Source organism: Mobula birostris, chromosome 2 (genome assembly GCF_030028105.1).
Source record: "Mobula birostris isolate sMobBir1 chromosome 2, sMobBir1.hap1, whole genome shotgun sequence".
Taxonomy (NCBI): domain Eukaryota; kingdom Metazoa; phylum Chordata; class Chondrichthyes; order Myliobatiformes; family Myliobatidae; genus Mobula; species Mobula birostris.
This window is the reverse complement of record NC_092371.1, coordinates 149,916,111-149,936,132: the sequence shown is the minus strand read 5'-3', so window position 1 is coordinate 149,936,132 and position 20,022 is coordinate 149,916,111. Positions and strand designations below refer to the sequence as shown.

Sequence of the window (20,022 nt, the reverse complement as noted above, 5' to 3'; positions counted from 1 at the left end):
TCAGGAATTCATCCCAGCAAAATATTCTTCAAACTATGCAGCTGATGCATTTGTATATGAATGCACATAACATACTTGTATAGCATGAGGTCAGAATCCATATCTTGGACTTTTTAATAAACAGTTAATAAAATATATGGTTTTAGCATCATCCTAATACTATAACTATTACAAATGCCATGGTAATTTCAATCTGCCTCATATGGTGTATTATTTCTCTTCACAGTTTCATAGATCACAAAATCATGTGTGTAAATTAAAAAACACCCTAATGTTTTGTGTGTGATGCATAGCATACATTATTTTTTATTCTGAACAGATAATATTGTGCTGATTGTAAGCTGTGATGTTTCCTGAAAATACATAACTTTTAGTTTTGTGCAACACCATTTTCATATTTATTTTATTTCATATTGGTAAGAAGCCAAATTAGCATTATTTCCAGACATCTGCTTCTTCGTCTCAAATGCTTTGAAATCAGAATCCAATTAATTAATTTGATGCAAGCATCAGCACACTGACCATGCACTTCATAATGCAACATAGAAGAAGTAAAACATTAAGGATTAGCCTCTAGAAATATATAATCCTGGACAAAATGATTAAACAAAGCCGGATACTTCGGAGTCTCCAATCTGATCATGTCATCCTATACCCTTTCAAGTGACCCATTACATTAGATATATCTTCTTCTTCTTCTGCCTTTCAACTCACAAGTGAGCATAGGCCATCAACAACCTCTTTCCAGATCAACCTGTCTTGTGCATGTCTCTCCAACTGTGACCATGTCATTCCCATATAAGTATATATTGCAAGAAAAAGTTTACGAACCCTTTGCAGCTACCTGGTTTTCATCATTAATTACTCATAAAATGTGGTCTGATCTTCATCTAAGTCACAATAATAGACAAACACAGTCTGCCTAAACTAATAACACACAAACAATTGTAGTTTTCATGTCTTTATTGAACGCGTTGTTAAATCATTCACAGTCCAGGCTGGGAAAAGTATGTGAACCTTGTGTTTAACAAATGGTATGGCTTCCTCTAGCAGCAATAACCTCCACCAAACATTTCCTGTAGCTGCTGATCAGACTTGCACAATGGTGAGGACGAATTTCAAACATACAAAACTGTTTCACTTCATCAATATTTCTGGGATACCTTGCGTGAACAGTCCTCTTCAGGTCATACCACAGCATCTCAATTAGGTTAAGGTCTGGACTCTGACTTGGCCATTCCGAACCATGATTTATTTTCTTTTTAGTTCATTCTGTTGTTAATTTACTTTTGTGTTTCTGATCATTATCTTGTTGCGTCATCCAGCTTCTATTAGGCTTCAGGTGATGGGCCGCTACCCTGACATTCTCCTGTAAAATGCTTTCATACAATTTTGAATTCATTGTTCCCTCAATGATTGCAAGCTGTCCAGGCCCTGAGGCAGCAAAGCAGCCCCAAACCATGATGTTCCTTTCACCATGCTTCACAGTTGTGATGAGGTTTTTGTGTTGGTGTACAGTGCCCTTTTTCCTCCAAACATAGCAGTATGCATTTCTGCCAAAAAAAGTTCAACTTTTGTCTCATCTGTCCCCAGAACATTGTCCCAGAAGCATTGTGGAACATCCAGCTGATCTTCTGCAAACTTGAGGCGTATACCAGTGCTTTTTTTTTGAAGAGCAGAGGTTTCTTCCGTGGTGTCCTTCTATGAACACCATTTTTGTGTTTTTCTTATAATGAACACCTGAACAGAGACTTTAGCAAGTTCTGTAGATTTCTTCAGGTCCTTTGCTGTTACCCTTGGGTTCTTTTGCATCTCTTTCAGCATTGTACGTTGTGCTCTTGGTGCAATCTTTGTAGGATGCCCACTGCTAGGGTGAGTAACAACAGTACTGAACTTCCTCCATTTGTAAACAACTTCTCTTGGTTTTGGCGGATGAACACTTTAGAAACGCTTTCATAGCCTTTTCCAGCTTCATGCATCTCTACAATTCTTCTTCTAAGGTCCTCTGAAAGTTGTTTTGATTGAGGCATAATTTACCTAAACAGATATTTCTTGAGAAGAGCAGGCTCCGTCAGTAACCTGACTTGGTGTCTCTTTTTATAGGACAGGGCACCCCTACAACTCACACCTTCAATTTCATCTCATTGATTGGAACACCTGACTCCAAATAGCTCTTGTAGAACGTATTACCCCAGAGGTTCACGTACTTTTTTGTATCTAGATTATGATTGTTTAAATGATGTAGTCAGTGTTGATGAGAAGTAGTACAATTGTTAGTGTGTTATTAGTTTAGGCAAATTATGTTTGTTTATTATTGTGACTTATATGAAGATCAGACCACATTTGATGAGTAATTATACAGAAAACCAGGTAATTGCAATGGGTTCACAAACCTTTTTCTTGCAACTGTAAATGATACACAAAAATTGGAATTCTTTCAAGCTGTCAACAAGATGCCCCGAGATGCTTCCCATGGAATAGCAGCCATATATCTAAATAACTAAACTTATCCTTGAAAATGGAGTATCCATGTGTGAATTGTAATATTCCAAGATATTAAAACGACTTTGGAAAAAGCAGTTAGTTTTCTGAATCACCTCCAAAAAGTGACATCCCAGAGTTTGCTAATTATTGAAATTATTGCTAATAAAGCCTGCTTAGGAGAAACAGCTCTTAACTGGCTATAGCACAGACTTTGGAACAGGTAATGTGATGGCATAAAACATTAAAAAGTGATCAGGTTCGAACACCTTTGGGAACTTCATTTTTCGATGGTGATACTGAACAGGCTAGCTTTTACTGCAACTCTACATGTGTTTAACCATGTTATCTGCAATGTCTTGTGAGATACTCTTGCATGTTGTTGGGATGCTGGTTCTAAGATTTTGACATGTTGACAATGGCTGATGACACCATGTGTGCAAATCTCAAATGTTTCACATGCAGGAAAATGGTGCTGTCTGCTCCTCTGAATTGAGAGGGGTATCAAATAACCTGTATCATTCTGCTGTGTATCTTCAGCTAATATATGAGGCTTGTAAGTTCCTAAGATTCCTGGAGTGATGCCATCTGGAGGTTAGCTATCTGGCACTTTGCTCTTAGTAGCGTCAACCATGGCGCTGAGGTCAAGGAGGAGGTTCCAAATAAAGAGCAATCCAAGCAAGACCTCGGCTGTGGAGCTGGCAGAAGACAATGTCACCACACAACAACAGCGAAGGGAGAGGAAGGCTGCAGCAGTGAAGGGTCCCCAGTCCTCTTGTACTCCATGCTACCTTGATCCCGATTTGTCACAGACCATGTGGTATCTTATCGTTCATCAGCTTCCCCATACTAAACAAAATTACACACATATGTTCTCCAGTAAGGGAATCCACCCTAACATCCTGGTTATGTGGATCTTAGATTTGGTTCTACAGCCACCGGCCACCGACCAATAAGCAACCCCTTTAGAGAACATCGTACTTTGATCACACTACTACTATACACTGCAAAGTGGATTACGGGAGCATATGCTTCTGATGGTAGTTGGGCTTCTCATTTTAATAAGAGTGTTGTTGCAATTGCACTAATTCAGGTCTTGTGTTACTCTTTTTATTTTGGCGGTGTATATCTATATATTTGGGGATTCAGGAAATGATTAATTTTTGACTAAGTTTGGCTAAGCTACACTGAACCAAAAACTTAGTCCATTCACTTTTCTTTCTTGGTAACCTGCTGCATTATGAACATTTTGGTAAGGCTTTTTAATCTGGCACTAAACTACTACTGGAGTCCCTTAGCTACATGAACCTGATCAGTTCCCTGTGTTTTAAAGCAGCATATTATCAATGACCCCCATGAATCTAATAGCAGGTGGTTCAATAATATGTCATTTGGAGGTTGTTGAAGATGATTACTTCCCTGTCAATTCTGTGACATAGCTTGTGTGTTGTATGACTCTTCCTGTGTTCCATCTAACTGTCCGACTCTCAGGCTAATCAGTGACAAAATAATGGAAGGAACCATCAAAAGTTTATTATTTGCCTTTTACACCCAATAATCTACTCAGCAGTAGCTTGCACAAGTACTATTTTGTTTCAGACCTCATGGATATGATTATCCATGCAAGGGCAGAAAGATCAGGTGAAGTAGAGGTGACTGCCTTTTGACCAAGACTGCATTTGAGCATTTGATTGAGTACAATGTGAGAGACCTAGTAAAACTGGTCAGTTAAGAAAGGCATTCAACTGGAATTAAGCATAGCACAAAAGGTGCTGTGGTCATTGATGTGTGTGTGTGTGTGTGTGTGTGTGTGTGTGTGTCGGGGGGTGGGGGGTGGCATTCAGCATAGCACTGCAGGGATTCCTCAGGCAGCATCCTTGACCCAACTTCTCATGATAGTGTCTTGATCATAAAATTGAAACTGGAACCAATCAATAATGTTTGTAAAATGATCAGCCCATTCTAATTTCTCACTTTACTTCTTTTCCCACAATTCCGCTGGTAATAAAAGGAGTTCAAACTGGCATGCAATAAATCCTGGAGAACATCCAGGCTTGCACTGTTCATTGGCGATTACATTCTGCATTGCAAATGTGTCTGGCAATTGACATCTTTAGCAAAAGGGAGTTTTATCATGTTCAAGGTACTGAAAAGAGAAGAAAGCCTACGTCTTAGTTGTATCAGATACCTAGCTTGATAATGTCAGTGATTAAGGTATGGATTTTGCAATAGAACGCAAAGAAAATAGTTGAAGTATTACCAGTAATTAATTGAAAGAAATTTTTGCTATCATTTTCTTGTTGAACATACCAACAATGAAAGAGGTTCAATAAGACTCTTTCTGAGCTAAAGCTGGATATAATCAGCTTTCTTTTGAAAACTAAAATGCTGTTTTCAGATGATGTTGCCAAGGACAGCATGTAAATGGTGAAGGTTAAACTATTGGAGAACAGCAATAAGAATTTTGTGAGCATGAAAATAGGATTCTCTGGTGTTATGTGGGTTTCACAGTTTATCTCCAATCATCTTCTTGATGTTCATAATAATATCCTAATGATTAATTAGTTAATAGCAGTGAACTTAAGTTGTGCAGTAATTAATGATTAATAAACATTGCAGTATCTTACTCCCAATCTAACCTTGATAATATGGTAATTATTCCATGCATCTCTTATATTTAACTGCATAATTATATTTCTGCAATGATTTTTTTATCAAAACAACATTGCTATATTTATAAAAATTCTTTGGCAACACATAATTTACTTATTGTTATAGTTATGCATGGGTTAGTAAAGTTTAGATACGTCTGGAGCTACATGTAGTGATGATTAATGCAAACACATAACTGTCTCCTAGCAGCAGCCTGGGTTTCCTGCTGTTAACAACACAGCAGATTCATTAAGCAGGTAGCAGCCTCCCGACTAGGAACTTTTCCAATTTGTATGACAGATCCTTGGGTATTGCATACAGGAAAGAATGGCCACAATCAATGTATGTAAATGAAAATAGAATCATCTGTGCTGCAAGAATTAATCCTTACCCAGTGAGAAGGGTGCAGTATTTATGCAGTTGTGTGTGGTGATGTATTAGAAAGAGGATGTTTAGACACCGCCTCCCAACCCGAAAGTGACCCATTTGTTTGTTTTTTCAATGAATCCTCATTCCATACCAGTATTTAACACATTATACTGTATGATTGAATTGTATTTAATAATCTGCTTTGTAAAACCTTATTGAAAATTTTACATCAAAATACCTTGTTGCCTCTTTCATAACTATGATTCCAATATTTCTATTGGGGGTTATACTTGTTACCTTCTAATTAGTGGGAATCATTATAGAATAAGTAGAATATAAAAAGATTATTATTACCACTTCCACTATTTCCATAACTGCCAACTTCAAAATATCAAGATACAGGAAAAAGAGAGTTTGGTCTACTTTTGTTTGTTCCATTGACAAAATGATTGATTATATCCTGATAGATAGAGTAGAGCAGAGTAGTGTGTCTTCAAAACCCAGAGGATATTACCTAAACATATCAGCAATCAATGCAGAAATCTGAGATACTGCCTTCAACTCTAACAGAACCACTCTAGGAAGAGCAGGAGTAAAAGTTTGCAGCTATATAACAGAATGTGTGTTGAAGTACTTAGCTCATTCCTGAGTGTTTCTCCATTTGAGCCTATTTGTCCAGGAACTTGTATATGTTAATGTATCAGTGGGTGGAATTGTAAAATAAATGTATTAATGCATAGGCCATCACAGATAGGAATCCTATCACAGTTGCCTTCCCCATAGTTCCAGGGACCCAGACTTAATACTGATTGTCAGGTACTGTCTATGGCCTTGATCACATGGATTTCCACTCTGCTTCATTTTCCTCCTAACTCCTTAGAATATCCACGGTAGTTAACTGACTTTTGCACCACCCCTTGGTGTAGAAAAGTGGCACAAGAACCAAAAGAGAGTTGGTGATATATTTTCAGTAAATAAATTTGCAGGTTTATTGAAAAGGAATGGGAATGGGATTGATAAGATTGGTCTGCTGGGTGCTCATTTGACCCAATGGGCAAAGTACTTCCCTTTTATGCTGTAACGAGTCAGTAAATTCCCTTTGGGACAATGTAAAATATTGCCGGTTTCAAATCATTCTGAATTTTTATCAGAACTTGAGTTTTTATAATGCAGTTACTGCATAATGAATCATTATTTAAAGGATTATAACTTCAAAGGATCTATATTTGCTCAGCTGTAAATAGAACAGCAAATAAAGAGCTATCAGAATTGTGATTCCTTAAGGATCTGGTGATAGAGAAAGTATTTTTGAACTAAAATGTGTTCTGTTGTTTATCTTTATAGATGAATGATATAATTGAGATGGTGAAAGATTCTAATCTAAAACTGACCTTAGCCTTTGGTATTGGACTACATCATGCTGGACTGCATGAGTATGACCGAAAACATGTAGAAGAACTGTTTGTTAATTGCAAGATTCAAGTGAGCAGCTTCTCATGATATCCTGTTTATTTCATTATTTTTAAATTGGAATGAATTTGATTCTGTTTGTGCTTTTACTATTATAGGTTCTTATTGCCACAAGCACTTTGGCTTGGGGAGTTAACTTTCCTGCTCACCTTGTCATTGTAAAAGGTACAGAGTATTATGATGGAAAAACAAGACGATACGTGGACTTTGCAATTACAGGTGGGCTGCTCAAATATGGTGGTGACCTCATCTTTCTCTTCTGATATTTGTTACATGTTTTTTTCTTAGTATTTCCCAATTATTTTATTTAAAGAGATTAAGTAATTGAAAAAGCCTACTAAAGCTTTTGCTTTCTCATACACCATTGATGCATGACATTTGGGTATTAGGCCTTATTGGAGTCAAGGGATCTTCCTATTCAGCAATTCTGGTGCAAGTAAACAAGAAGAAGATCTTAACTTCTTTCCAGACTTACAGTGCTACAAGCTAGCTATCTAAAAATCCAACTGTTGATTTATGAAATTTTGGCATCTCTCAAAAAAATTGCATTCCACACTTTGTAATTAGCTAAACCTTCCTCCAACCAATTTGCAATTGCCACATTGTCAATACTGGCTGCAAGCAACAAAAACATACTGTTTTGCTTCTTTCAGCGATCCAATGATTTGGTAATGTCTGAAGCTTTTTCCTCATTTCCAAATAATTACCTAAAGTCATTTGGCATAACTATAGAGTCAAACAGTACAGAAGCAGACTCTTCAGTGCTTTGTGCTCATGCCAACCATTAATCTATGGAGAATAATTCCATTTACCAGCACTTGTACCATAGCATTCTATGTGTTGATGTTTCCATTGCTCATTTCAATACTACTTAGATACTGTGAGAGTATCTGCTTCCACCACTCATTCAGGCATTCTGTTGCAAAATCCAACTACCATCACAATGAAAAAGCTCTTTCTCAACCTCCTGCCTATTTCCTTTAGTTTTACATACATCTGCTATAGGGAAAAGGTTTCTAATAATCTACCTTATCTATGCCACTTCTAATTTTGTATACTTCATTCAGATCCTCCCTCAATCTCCTCTGTTCCAATGGAAACAAACCCTGCCTATACAGTCTTTAATATAACCAAAATGATGCATCCCCAGCAAGATTCTGTTAAATCCCTGCATCCACTCCAGAGTGGTCATGTCGTTTCTATAGTGTTGTGACCAGAAATGTATGCATTACTCCAGCTATGGCCTAACAATGTTTTCGGAAGTTGTATCCCTTCTCTTATATTCTGTGCCCTGGCTAATGAAGACAAGAATCCTCTACACCTTCACTATCCAATTCTACTTGTGCTACCAGCTTCAAGTATCTTTGCACTTGTATACCTTCTAATCAGACAGGATCTCCCCTAACAAAATCATACTGACTCTTTGATTAATCCTTGCGTAAATACATAAATGATTGCCTAAATGATTAATCCTAAATACAGTTTATCATTATTATATTTTTCTGATAACTTCTAAACAATTGACATTAAACTAACAAGTCTGCAATTACCTGTCTTATCTCTGCTACCTTACTTGAATAAGAGTACCACATTTTCTGTCATCCAGCAGCTGATCTGTAAGTGGCAAAGGTTTGAAAATTCCTTTCAGGACTTCAGTATTTTCCTCCTCTGCCTTGCATAGCAGTTAGAAGACATCTCATCAATCCATCTTTAAGACCTATAAGAAATCTGAAACCTCCTTATTAATTAAAAAAATGTTTTAGAGTTTTGCTATCCTGGCCCTGAATTTTCCAACTATAATGACCTTATTCTTAGTTAAAACAGGTGTTAAGTATTTATTCAAGCTCCTGCCTGCATCCTTTGATTCCATGCATAGATTACGTGGTCCTTAATGGGCCCTATTATTTCCCTGATCACCCTTTTACTTTTGAATGCTTTCAGATTTTTAAAAATCTTGATCAGTGTTGATATTTTGTGCTCTCTAATTCTAATACCTTTCTATATTTTCTATATTCTTCAAGGACATCCCATAGTTTCAGTCCAATTACTTTCACTATGTTTTCCTTTTTTAATCTAGCAATTGATATCCCTTGACACCCAGGATTCCTTATATTTACTGTCTGAACCTTTCACCTTTATAAGGACATGATGGTCCCAAACTCTCCTTGTTTCACTTTTGAATGAGTTCCTTGAGCTAAATATAGACCCACCTGCAAGTGTGCCTAATCTTTCCAAGTCTTACCCTGCTGCCTGACCCCACCAATTCTTGTCTTTAAATATTAGACCATCCTTATCCCTTTCTATAACTACCATGAAAGTTAGAGCTATAGTCACTATCTAAAGACTTCTGTTTGACACTTCAGTCAGTTTCCCAGCTACATTGCACAAGGTTAGGTTCAGGACTCCTCTTTCTCTAATACAAATGCCTCAAAAAGCTCTCTTGGATAGACTGTGGCTGCACCTTCCATTTAAAATTGATGAAAATAAACTCTCCTACTGTTACATCTGTTGCTCTTGAATCCTTCTATGAATGGAAAGAAAGAGGACAGACCCAGAATAAAATAGTGGAGGGAGAGGGAGGAGTTCAAGCTGGTGGGTAATAGGTGGAACCTGATAGGAGGGGACAGTGGTCCGTGGAATACAGGGATTCCAACTTTTGAGGCCTTTACGTCTTACACCTATCATCTCCCAGTTTCTTACATAACTCCCACATTCTCCCTTCTCTTACCTGAAATCATCTGTCACCCCACCATTTTATTCTGGCTTCTGTCCACATTTTTTCCCAGCCCTGATGAAGGGTCTTGGCTCCAAAATGAAACTGTTCATTTTCCTCCAGAGATGTACAAAGTTAAGGGAGGGAAGTTTAGGGCAGACGTCAGGGGTAAGTTTTTTACACAGAGGGTTGTGGGTGCCTGGAATGACTTGCCAGGGATGGTGGTGGAGACTAAAACATTAGGGGTATTTAAGAGCCTCTTGGACAGGCACATGGATGAAAGAAAAATAGAGGGCTATGGGGTAGTGTGGGTTTAGTATATTTTTTTTAAGGAGTATATATGGGTCAGCAGAACATCGAGGGCTGAAGGGCCTGTACTGTACTATAGTATTCTAGTGTCTAGTTGCTACCTTACCTGCTGAATTCCTACAGAATATTTGTGTAATAATCAAGAAATAGCAACATTTGAGGTCCTGTTTTCCAAAGTCCATCAAGTCTGCCTGCAAAACATCAAACACTTCCACCAGGTCTTTGGTACTGCTAAACAAGGAAAATGAAAGAGAGATGCAGGTGCATCTTGGGAGAAAGATCCAGCAGCCGAGTGATGAAAATCAAGATGCCCATCTGCAAAGATTGTAGGGCTGGAGAAAGCCAAAAAAAAAGTTGGTAGGAAAGAGATTGGAGAGAGTTTTGAAAACAAAGATATGAATTATAAAATTAAAATGGAGCAGTGGCTTAAGCTAGTCAAAAATAATTTTATGATGAATTTGAACAGAAGGAAATAGCAAAACATTTCAGGTACAATGAACAAAAATACTGTGTTTATTATCACTGTTTTTACACCAGCAGACAGCTTACAAGAATTAATTATATTTGAAGTATTCGTTTTTACATAGGCAAACATATTTTAGGCTAGAATGCACTCAGCAAAGTCACAAAATCAGCATAGTGATGGATCCACTTAAAAGTGTTTCTCATGAGATAAATTGAGGAATAACTGTTAGCACGGATCAGGAAACAGCCTTCCTTTTGTATAATACTATTGGGGACCTTTTCCCGATCAGGTAGAAAATGCATTAACACCACAAGACATAGGAGCAGAAATAGGCCATTTGGCCCATCAAGTCGGGACTGCCATTTCATCATGGCTGATCCATTTTCCCTTTCAATCCCATTCTCCCCATAACCTCTAACATGCTGAGTAATCAAGATCTTTCACCCTTTGCCTGATATACACCTAATGACCTGGCTTCCACAGCTGGCTGTGGCAATGAATTCCACAGATTCACCACCCTCTGGCTAAAGAAATTCCTCATCATCTCCATTCTAAATGGGTGTCCCACTGTTCTGAGGCTGTGCCCTCTGGTCTTGGACTCACCCACTATGGGAGACCCCCTCTCCACATCCACTCTATCAAGGCCTTTCAGCCATTCAGAAGTTTCGATGAGATTTCCCTGCATTCTTCTAAATTCCAGTGAGTACAGGCCCAGGCCATCAAACGCTCCTTATCTGATAACCCTTTCATTCCTGGAATCATTCTCATGAACCTCCTCTGGACTCTCTCCAATGTCAGCACATCCTTTCTTAGATAAGGGGCCTGAAACTGCTCACAATATGCCAGGTGAGACCTCAATAGTGCCTTATAAAGCCTCATATTACATTCACTTGAAATGAATGCTAACATCGCATTTGCCTTCCCCACCACCAACTCAACCTGCAAGTTAACCTTTAGGGAATCTAACCACTGAGGTCAGGCTAACTGGCCTATAATTTCCTTTCTACTGCCTTCCTTCATTCCTACTTAAAAGATCCTTACTTATGCCTCCACAATCTCTTTATCCACTCACTTCTGCCCCTGACACTCCTAAACATTCAGCATACTGCTAGCATCTTTCATATTGAAGACTGGTGCAAAATACTTATTCGGTTCATCTGCTATTTCCTTGTCCTACATTACTACCTCTCCAGTGTCATTTTTCAGTGGTCCAATATCTACTCTAGCCTTTCTTTACTTTTTATACATCTGAAAAATTTTTAGTATCCTCTGATACTATTGGCTAGCTTACCTTCATATTTCATCTTTTCCCTCTGTATGGCTTTTTAGTTGCTTTCCGCCGATTTTTTAAAATTTCCCAATCCTCTAACTTTCCACTAATAGTTGTTCTATAATATGCCCTCTCTTGCCTTTATGTTGGCTTTGACTTCCCTTGTCAGCCATATTTGTTGTCATCCTGTCTTTAGAATACTGCTTCTTTGGGATGTATCTATCTTGTACCTTCCAAATTGCTCCCAGAAACTCCAGTTATTGCTGTTCTGCCGTCATCCGTGCTAGTGTCCCCTTTCAATCAACTTTGGCCAGTTCCTCACTTGTGCCTCTACAATTCACTATAATCCACTGCAGTAATGATACATGTGACTTGAGCTTCTGCCTCTCAAATTGCAGGGTGAATTTTATCATAGTATGATCACTGCTTCCTAAGGGTTCCTTGACTTTAAGTTCCCTGTTCAAGATTAATGTCTGTTCCAAAAGATTGACCTCCAATAGTGCAGTTTCCTCTGAGTGCACTGATTTGAGGAAATTGAACCCTTCATCTTCTGTCAAAGTTACTGCTACTAAGCCAAGGAAGAACAATATTTCAAGTACTTGAAAAGCATTTAAATGCTGAAATAGGAGGAAATTAGGATTTTACTAAATAGAAAAATTGAGGTGGGATGCGTCTTCCTCATTTGTCGTTTTCTTGCAACCTGGTTCCTGAAATTATAAATAAATATGACATAAATTTCTCATTTGTTTAATTTCAGATGTTCTACAGATGATGGGCCGTGCAGGCAGGCCACAATTTGATGACCAGGGAAAGGCTGTAATATTGGTCCATGACATTAAAAAAGATTTCTACAAGAAATTTCTGTATGAACCCTTCCCTGTTGAATCAAGGTGAGTTTTATGAAGACAATAACAGCATCTCATAGGACTGTGGCATTTATTGTTTTATCCATAAGCTGTGCATTAAGTTAGTCATTTCTTACACTTATTTGTTTCTATGAAGGATATAATTCATTACCATTTTCTGTTCCAGTCTTTGAAACGTTTCAGTAAAAGTCAAATTAAAGCTCCCTCTACTTTATATACTTAAGCCCAACTGAAAAGAACACAGTTACGTTTTTATTGCCTGCAGCAAACAGTTCCTATGGTCTCTCTGAGGGAGGCAATGATCTCATGAATACTTCAGGCCACAAATAAGCAGGCTGATATCAGCAGAAAACAGTCCATACAGATGAGTTACATCCAGCAGAGAAAAGCTTTCTGTCATGTCATTTATTTTTGATTTAAAGCACATATCCCAAAGGTAAAAGGACAACGTGTCATAAGGAGCTTTTTCCGAGCACTCTAATCAAATTAGCACAGTCTCATGCAATGTGGCCACACACCAAATGAATTAAAATAGTAGGCTGGAAAAAGGCCAAAGAATTATTCTTTGTCATTTACTTTACGAAGTTTGTTTTAACCTTGTTTTAAGGTAAAATTTGGTCATTTTTGGAATTTAACTAAATAAAATTAATTTTATGCTAGAATATTATCTGGAAACATACATAGTAAATTGTCACAATTAGATTTGAAAATAAGCCTGAAGGAGAATGAAAATAAAAGTAGCCAAATGAAAGTAGATTTTACAGAACATCTTAAGTGCATTAAAGAATTTCTTGAATGATTGATGGTGTTGCTCTTGTATATTGTTATTGATAAATGAATGCATGTACTAGTTAGTTCATTTGCTCCTTTCACAAAGTATATCCTAACCCACATCTTTCAGTTTTAATGTTAAGACAAAATTGAGGAATGTAATTTGTAAATATTGATTAAAATGATAAGCATTTATCAAATATTTTGGCCATTCAGTCATATAAACCACAGCTGGTAATTATGGTGATATTCATGCAATATAGAGATTACTAGCCAACAATAGCATTTGTATGAGTGTCATACCAAAAAGATTGAAGAAATAGGCAATGTTTACTGGCAAAAACATACCACCATACAAGAGACTCCCTTTGTTTTCAAATTTAAGCAATGACAAAATCATCACCTTAAATCATTTGATCCCAAGCAAAAGCATTAATATTCTTTTTACTCTTGTTACGTTTTCCATTTGCAGTTTATTGGAAGTCCTCTCTGACCATATGAATGCCGAGATTTCTGCTGGAACAATCTCATCCAAACAAGATGCAATGGATTATATTACTTGGACTTACTTTTTCCGACGCCTTATCATGAATCCCAGGTTAGTGGTCAGTTCATTTGACTTGATCAATTACTGTTTTTACCAGCCATATCAAGTAAGGAATTGTACAGTGTTAACCACACCATACCCTGAAGCATTTTTGTCAGTTTTGTTTAAAATACAAGTCTAGAAAGAACTTAAATTATAGAAATATAGAAAAGTTACAGCTTAGAAGGATTTGTCCTCCTGTGGAAAAGTCCAATCAGTCACATTGTCACTTTCTTTCCAGATCGACCTTCTCAATTTCCTTAATTATGTATTCAATTACATGTCAAAAGCCATATTTGAATTAATATCCATTACATTTTCAGATGGTGTTACACCAGCCTTTATTCACTGCACAAAGTGAGTTTTGCTCACATATATGCCTCTCAGCTGAAGCTATTGTTCAAGCAAAGAGTCTATTGAAATACTAAGGAGTGGTGGATCAGAAACTGGAATAGCCACTACATTTCTGCCAATCATAGTGGTTTTGGAGGGGAATGTCATGGGAAAGCAGTGGGATAGTCAGGGATCCTTTTCCCAAAGAAAAGCAGAAGTCATTCCATGTAATAAGACATAGCTGACCTGCACTTTGACATGCTCGCATGTTACACAGATTTGTGGATTTGGTAAGTTGGTCAGAAAGCATTGATTGTGATTAAGCACATTAACTATTTATTTACAAACAGTGAAACACTCAGACATCCAAGTCAATCAAGTAAGCCCACTGAGTTACAATGCTCAACATTGAACTTCTTTCAATAACACTTCTAACTCAAACAGGTACTTCCTTGTTCGCACCGTCCCCCGCCCCCCCAAAAATTATACAACTACAACACTAAACAATCAACAAACAGGTACTTATCTAAGTGTGCATGCAGGCCCTCCTTTCTGCAGCACACTTTCTCAATGGTCCTTCAGCCATGGATGCAGCCCAGTCTGAAGGGAGGTAGGGGGTAGCTCTCGCAAAAAGAGACCAAGGCTTGCGCGCATTCTAAACTTATACCCCTGCCCCATGGCACAAAAGCCAACCAATGGGAGAGAGCTGTCACATCCTTTGAACAGGCCAATCAGCAACTGGCATTGCAGAAGTGGCTTTTGGCTGACAGGCAAGTTAACCTTTCACATTACAGCATATCTGCCTCGACTTTGACTTCAAGCTCCATAAAAGTTCATGGTACGAGGTCAGACACGGACAAAGTAACCTGCTCCTGATAGTCATTATTTTTTTCCTCTCAGCTGATTATCTCTGTTGAATAACATTTGGAAAAAGTACGTGCGAGCAACATGGTCAGTATGTTTTCTGGGAAAACTTCAGTGCAGAGAGTAACTAACGCAATCAATTTGAGCTTGTCTTTACCAATCTATCCATAGAAAAAACCATAGAAACTACAGCACAGAAACAGGCCTTTTGGCCCTTCTTGGCTGTGCCGAAGCATTTTCTGCCTAGTCCCACTGACCTGCACACGGACCATATCCCTCCATACACCTCCCATCCATGTATCTGTCCAATTTATTCTTAAATGTTAAAAAAGAACCCGCATTTACCACCTCATCTGGCAGCTCATTCCATACTCCCACCACTCTCTGTGTGAAGAAGCGCCCCCTAATGTTCCCTTTAAACTTTTCCCCCCTCACCCTTAACCCATGTCCTCTGGTTTTTTTCTCCCTTTGCCTCAGTGGAAAAAGCCTGCTTGCATTCACTCTATCTATACCCATCATAATTTTATATACCTCTATCAAATCTCCCCTCATTCTTCTACGCTCCAGGGAATAAAGTCCTAACCTATTCAACCTTTCTCTGTAACTGAGTTTCTCAAGTCCCGGCAACATCCTTGTAAACCTTCTCTGTGCTCTTTCAACCTTATTTATATCCTTCCTGTAATTTGGTGACCAAAACTGAACACAATACTCCAGATTCGACCTCACCAGTGCCTCATACAACCTCATCATAACATTCCAGCTCTTACACTCAATACTTTGAATAATAAAGGCCAATGTACCAAAAGCTGTCTTTACAACCCTATCTACCTGTGACCCCATTTTTAGGGAATTTTGTATCTGTATTCCCAGATCCCTCTGTTCTACTGCACTCCTCAGTGCCTTACCATTAACCCTGTATGTTCTACCTTGGTTTGTCCTTCCAACGTGCAATACCTCACACTTGTCTGTATTAAACTCCATCTGCCATTTTTCAGCCCATTTTTCCAGCTGGTCCAAGCCCCTCTGCAGGCTCTGAAAATCTTCCTCACTGTCTACTACACCTCCAATCTTTGTATCATCAGCAAATTTGCTGATTCAATTTACCACAATATCATCCAGATCATTGATATAGATGACAAATAACAATGGACCCAGCACTGATCCCTGTGGCACACCACTAGTCACAGGCCTCCACTCAGAGAAGCAAGTCTCTACTACCACTCTTTGGTTTCTTCCATTGAGCCAATGTCTAATCCAATTTACCACCTCTCCATGTATACCTAGCGACTGAATTTTCCTAACTAACTTCCCATGCGGGACCTTGTCAAAGGCCTTACTGAAATCCATGTAGACAATATCCACTGCCTTCCCTTCATCCACTTTCCTGGTAACCTCCTCGAAAAACTCCAATAGATTGGTCAAACATGACCTACCACGCACAAAGCCATGTTGACTCTCCCTAATAAGTCCCTGTCTATCCAAATGCTTGTAGATTCTGTCTCTTAGTACTTCCTCCAATAACTTACCTACTACCGACGTTAAACTTACCGGCCTATAATTTCCCGGATTACTTTTCGGTCCTTTTTTAAACAACGGAACAACATGAGCCAGTAAGCGTTAGTAAGCCTCTTCCTTCAGTTAGTCCTGATGAAGGGTCTTGGCCGGAAACGTCAACTGTACCGCTTCCTAGAGATGCTGCCTGGCCTGCTGCATTCACCAGCAACTTTGATGTGTGCGGCATGGTTTACTTATAGGTTTCCAACTTGTGCTGCAATATGCGCTGCACCACCCTCTCATTTGGTTCCTAGCTGGTTCTGGTTACATCTGCCATTCACCTCTCTGCTAATGGTTCCCATTATCACCACTTTTCCTTACCACCATCACCACCACCGTCTCTTTTGGTCATGAGATACTCAATCAGCCATATTTCATGTGTTATGCATGCACTTGATCCATACCAACAAAATATGTGCAATATCTTATCGGCCCTTTCTGCAAAAGTTGTCTTCTGACCATTTGCAAAATTTTCTATTTTCCAAATTTCCACTGGCAGCGTTGATTTCTTTTGTCAAACAGTCACTTAAAGCTTGCATGATGGTGGATACATTGACTACAATCTGTCGCACCCATAATTAAGATATCGCCATTCCAAAGGAAAGTCACTCATAAGTACGATTCCTTTATTATGTCAATGTGTGGGCAACTGGCAAATCTCTCATTATTGAGCAAAACCTTGACTACTTTCTCATCATTAACTATAATAACACATTTGTAATAAGTTTGTTAGTGCTTCACACAATGAATTAAAGGTTTAATAAAAAGCTGGTATACAGAACATGTGGACAATTTATTAATGTTTTATTAAAATCCATGCTTATTATTATGCACCTGGAGTAGATGTATTAAACTTGTCTGTTAGACTATATTGCAGTTTTATGGCCAATTATGTATTCATTCTAATGGGCTTGCCTAATTATTCATTTCATCACTGCTTTGTATGTATAACACAGGCACAGTAATGAAAACAATATGTTTGAATTGTATTTTGAAATACTCAACAGACTTGCCGAATACAAAAACTATAAAATGCTAATAAAAATGTTATTGGTGTATTTCATATTTTTTTCTTGAACTTCCGTGTCCCTTGCTTTCAATTCCCATTGAGTTGCAGTTCATTTTCAAAAAGGAACCTTATATTTGAACTTCAACTCATTCTCCCCTGCATTCAAGTTTACAAAAACATTTTTTGTTGGCAGATGGTTCTTCCTTTTTCAGGCTAACGAGTGTGCACTCTCTGTGCTCTGATACCATTTTTTGTATGTCAAAAACTGCTACATGTAAAGGTTCACTTCACATATTACCACAAACTTTTGAAAGGTTGGTGATTATCAATGATCATTTTTTGTTATAGTTATTTCTCTTCTTTTGACTATTTCATTTGTGATGGATGAGTGCTGTTGAGCAATAAAAACCTGATAAACAGAAATGCAACATTTTTTTGTATATTTTTTCAGATCTTTATTTTCAAAGAAAAGTGTCTCATTTCAGGTCAATTATATTCAGCAGGTAAGGGAGTATCTGTGGAGAAAGAGCAGCTTGCCTTCAATGGTTATGACCTGAAATTATATCTCTGTTTATTTCTCCATCGATACTGTCTAACTTGCTGATTCTCTTGCATTCCCTTTATTTATTTTACACTTGTAGTATCTGCAGTTTTTTTTTGTTGTTCACCTCACTTTACATTCCCATTGTTGTTCTCTTCTCATGTTTTAACTCTAATAGATCTGGTTTGAGACTTGTGTCATTACAGTAATATAACAGCCTATCGCAAGCTGCACGATTGTATGTGAGCATATCTCTGGCTTCCACACTCTGCTGCCCAGAATGCTTGACAGATTTCTAGTTCACTTTAAGAACTATATGTTCACTCGATGTTAAAGCTTTGAAATCCATTTCTTCCTTTCTCTCCCAGACTGTACCATTCATTTTATTCCACTGCATCTTGCAGGATACTTTGGATCAATAAAAGCTATCCAGATTCCAGTTTCCTTTGTGAGCATGATTTGCCTGCTTTAGCTGAGGTTGTGCTTCCTACTGTAGGTATTCTTCAAATAATATAAATTGTAGTCCTACAATTTGTTATCTCTATTTGATGTCTAAAAGAATGACATCTCTACACCACAGATAATACTGTTCATAGTTTTATAGGTACATTTGAAATTTTGATTATATATGTTCATGATACCTTAAGGAGTTACTGCTGTTTCCCTGAAGGCTACTAATGGAAGTTAGCCAGTCTATCCCATGTGCTAGCAGCTATTAGTATAAAACTGCCTCTGATTTTGACTCCTCTCCTGGGACAAGTAATTATTGTGTTCAAACAGGCTATAATTCTCATCCTGCTGGCTCTCAGAGTACGCCCCCAGCTATTAGAATCATTTAACATCTCAGCACCTGTTAACAGCAGTGTAAATATTCAACCCTGCTTGTATGCAGGTTATGAGCCTTATGCTAGGGAACCCTGTGAGGCTGGTCTTTTAAATTGAAGCCTTTGACAACTCAATTACTCTGTTACTAGGGTGTATAATAAAATGTCTATTTAAAGGGAGTGATAAGACAAGTCAATTAGACTGCTGCTCTGGTGTTCAATGAAACAGCTGTCTAAAGGGACAGGATAGATTACTTCTAAAATGGAGAACAACAGGTAAATAGTCTTTGAAGGCTGAGATTGCTGATGGATTGACTTATGATTATTCTTGGTATTAAACTTAGCAGAAAATGCAGAATTCAACCAGTCAAGGTGAAACATTTAACTAAATGTGTTTCCCTATTGTTCACTAAATGATACTTTACCTGCCTTATGGAATATTTTAATTGCTTTTCCCTACCATTTTCAATCCTTGTTTAACGTTCTCTCCATCTGAACCATCTTTCAATTTCTGCCAAGTGGCAAATGTTCATGTTTACATTTTTTCCAATAGCCATCTTCCTATCTCCAAGTCAACAATCTAGAGTTCTTACATTCAAATTGCACAAATACATTTAAATAATTTTGCAATACAGGGTGAAGTTCAATTTGCTTCATTCCATTACCAGCGTCCTTCATTGATTATTGAGTTCTGAAATTCACTGGTATCACCATACACCATTCAAAAAAATTTCACAGAGGTCCTATTTAACTGTCTCATTTTCCTTCAGGCCCTCCCCCACTCCTTGAATCCCTTTTCTTACAGACTGAATGCCCTTTTTCTAAAGACTCAGCATTCACTGAACCCTGTGTTCAGAATTCCAACCATCTCTCCATTTATAGAAATACCAACATTCTGTATCAGCTCCACTTCCGATAATCAAAGTTTGAAACTTTCTCATCAA

At 37.9% G+C, this 20,022-nt stretch overlaps 1 protein-coding gene across 2 annotated transcripts in view; it reads left to right on the top strand.

Moving 5' to 3' along the window:
- ascc3 (activating signal cointegrator 1 complex subunit 3) overlaps positions 1-20,022 on the top strand; it is a 387,895-nt gene that overhangs the window by 263,271 nt on the left and 104,602 nt on the right. For both annotated transcript variants that reach the window (XM_072250313.1, XM_072250317.1), the window contains exons 31-34: positions 6,847-6,984; positions 7,071-7,191; positions 12,488-12,620; positions 13,840-13,965. In XM_072250313.1, coding sequence (XP_072106414.1) covers positions 6,847-6,984; positions 7,071-7,191; positions 12,488-12,620; positions 13,840-13,965 — 518 coding nt within the window. The remainder of the gene's footprint in view (positions 1-6,846; positions 6,985-7,070; positions 7,192-12,487; positions 12,621-13,839; positions 13,966-20,022) is intronic.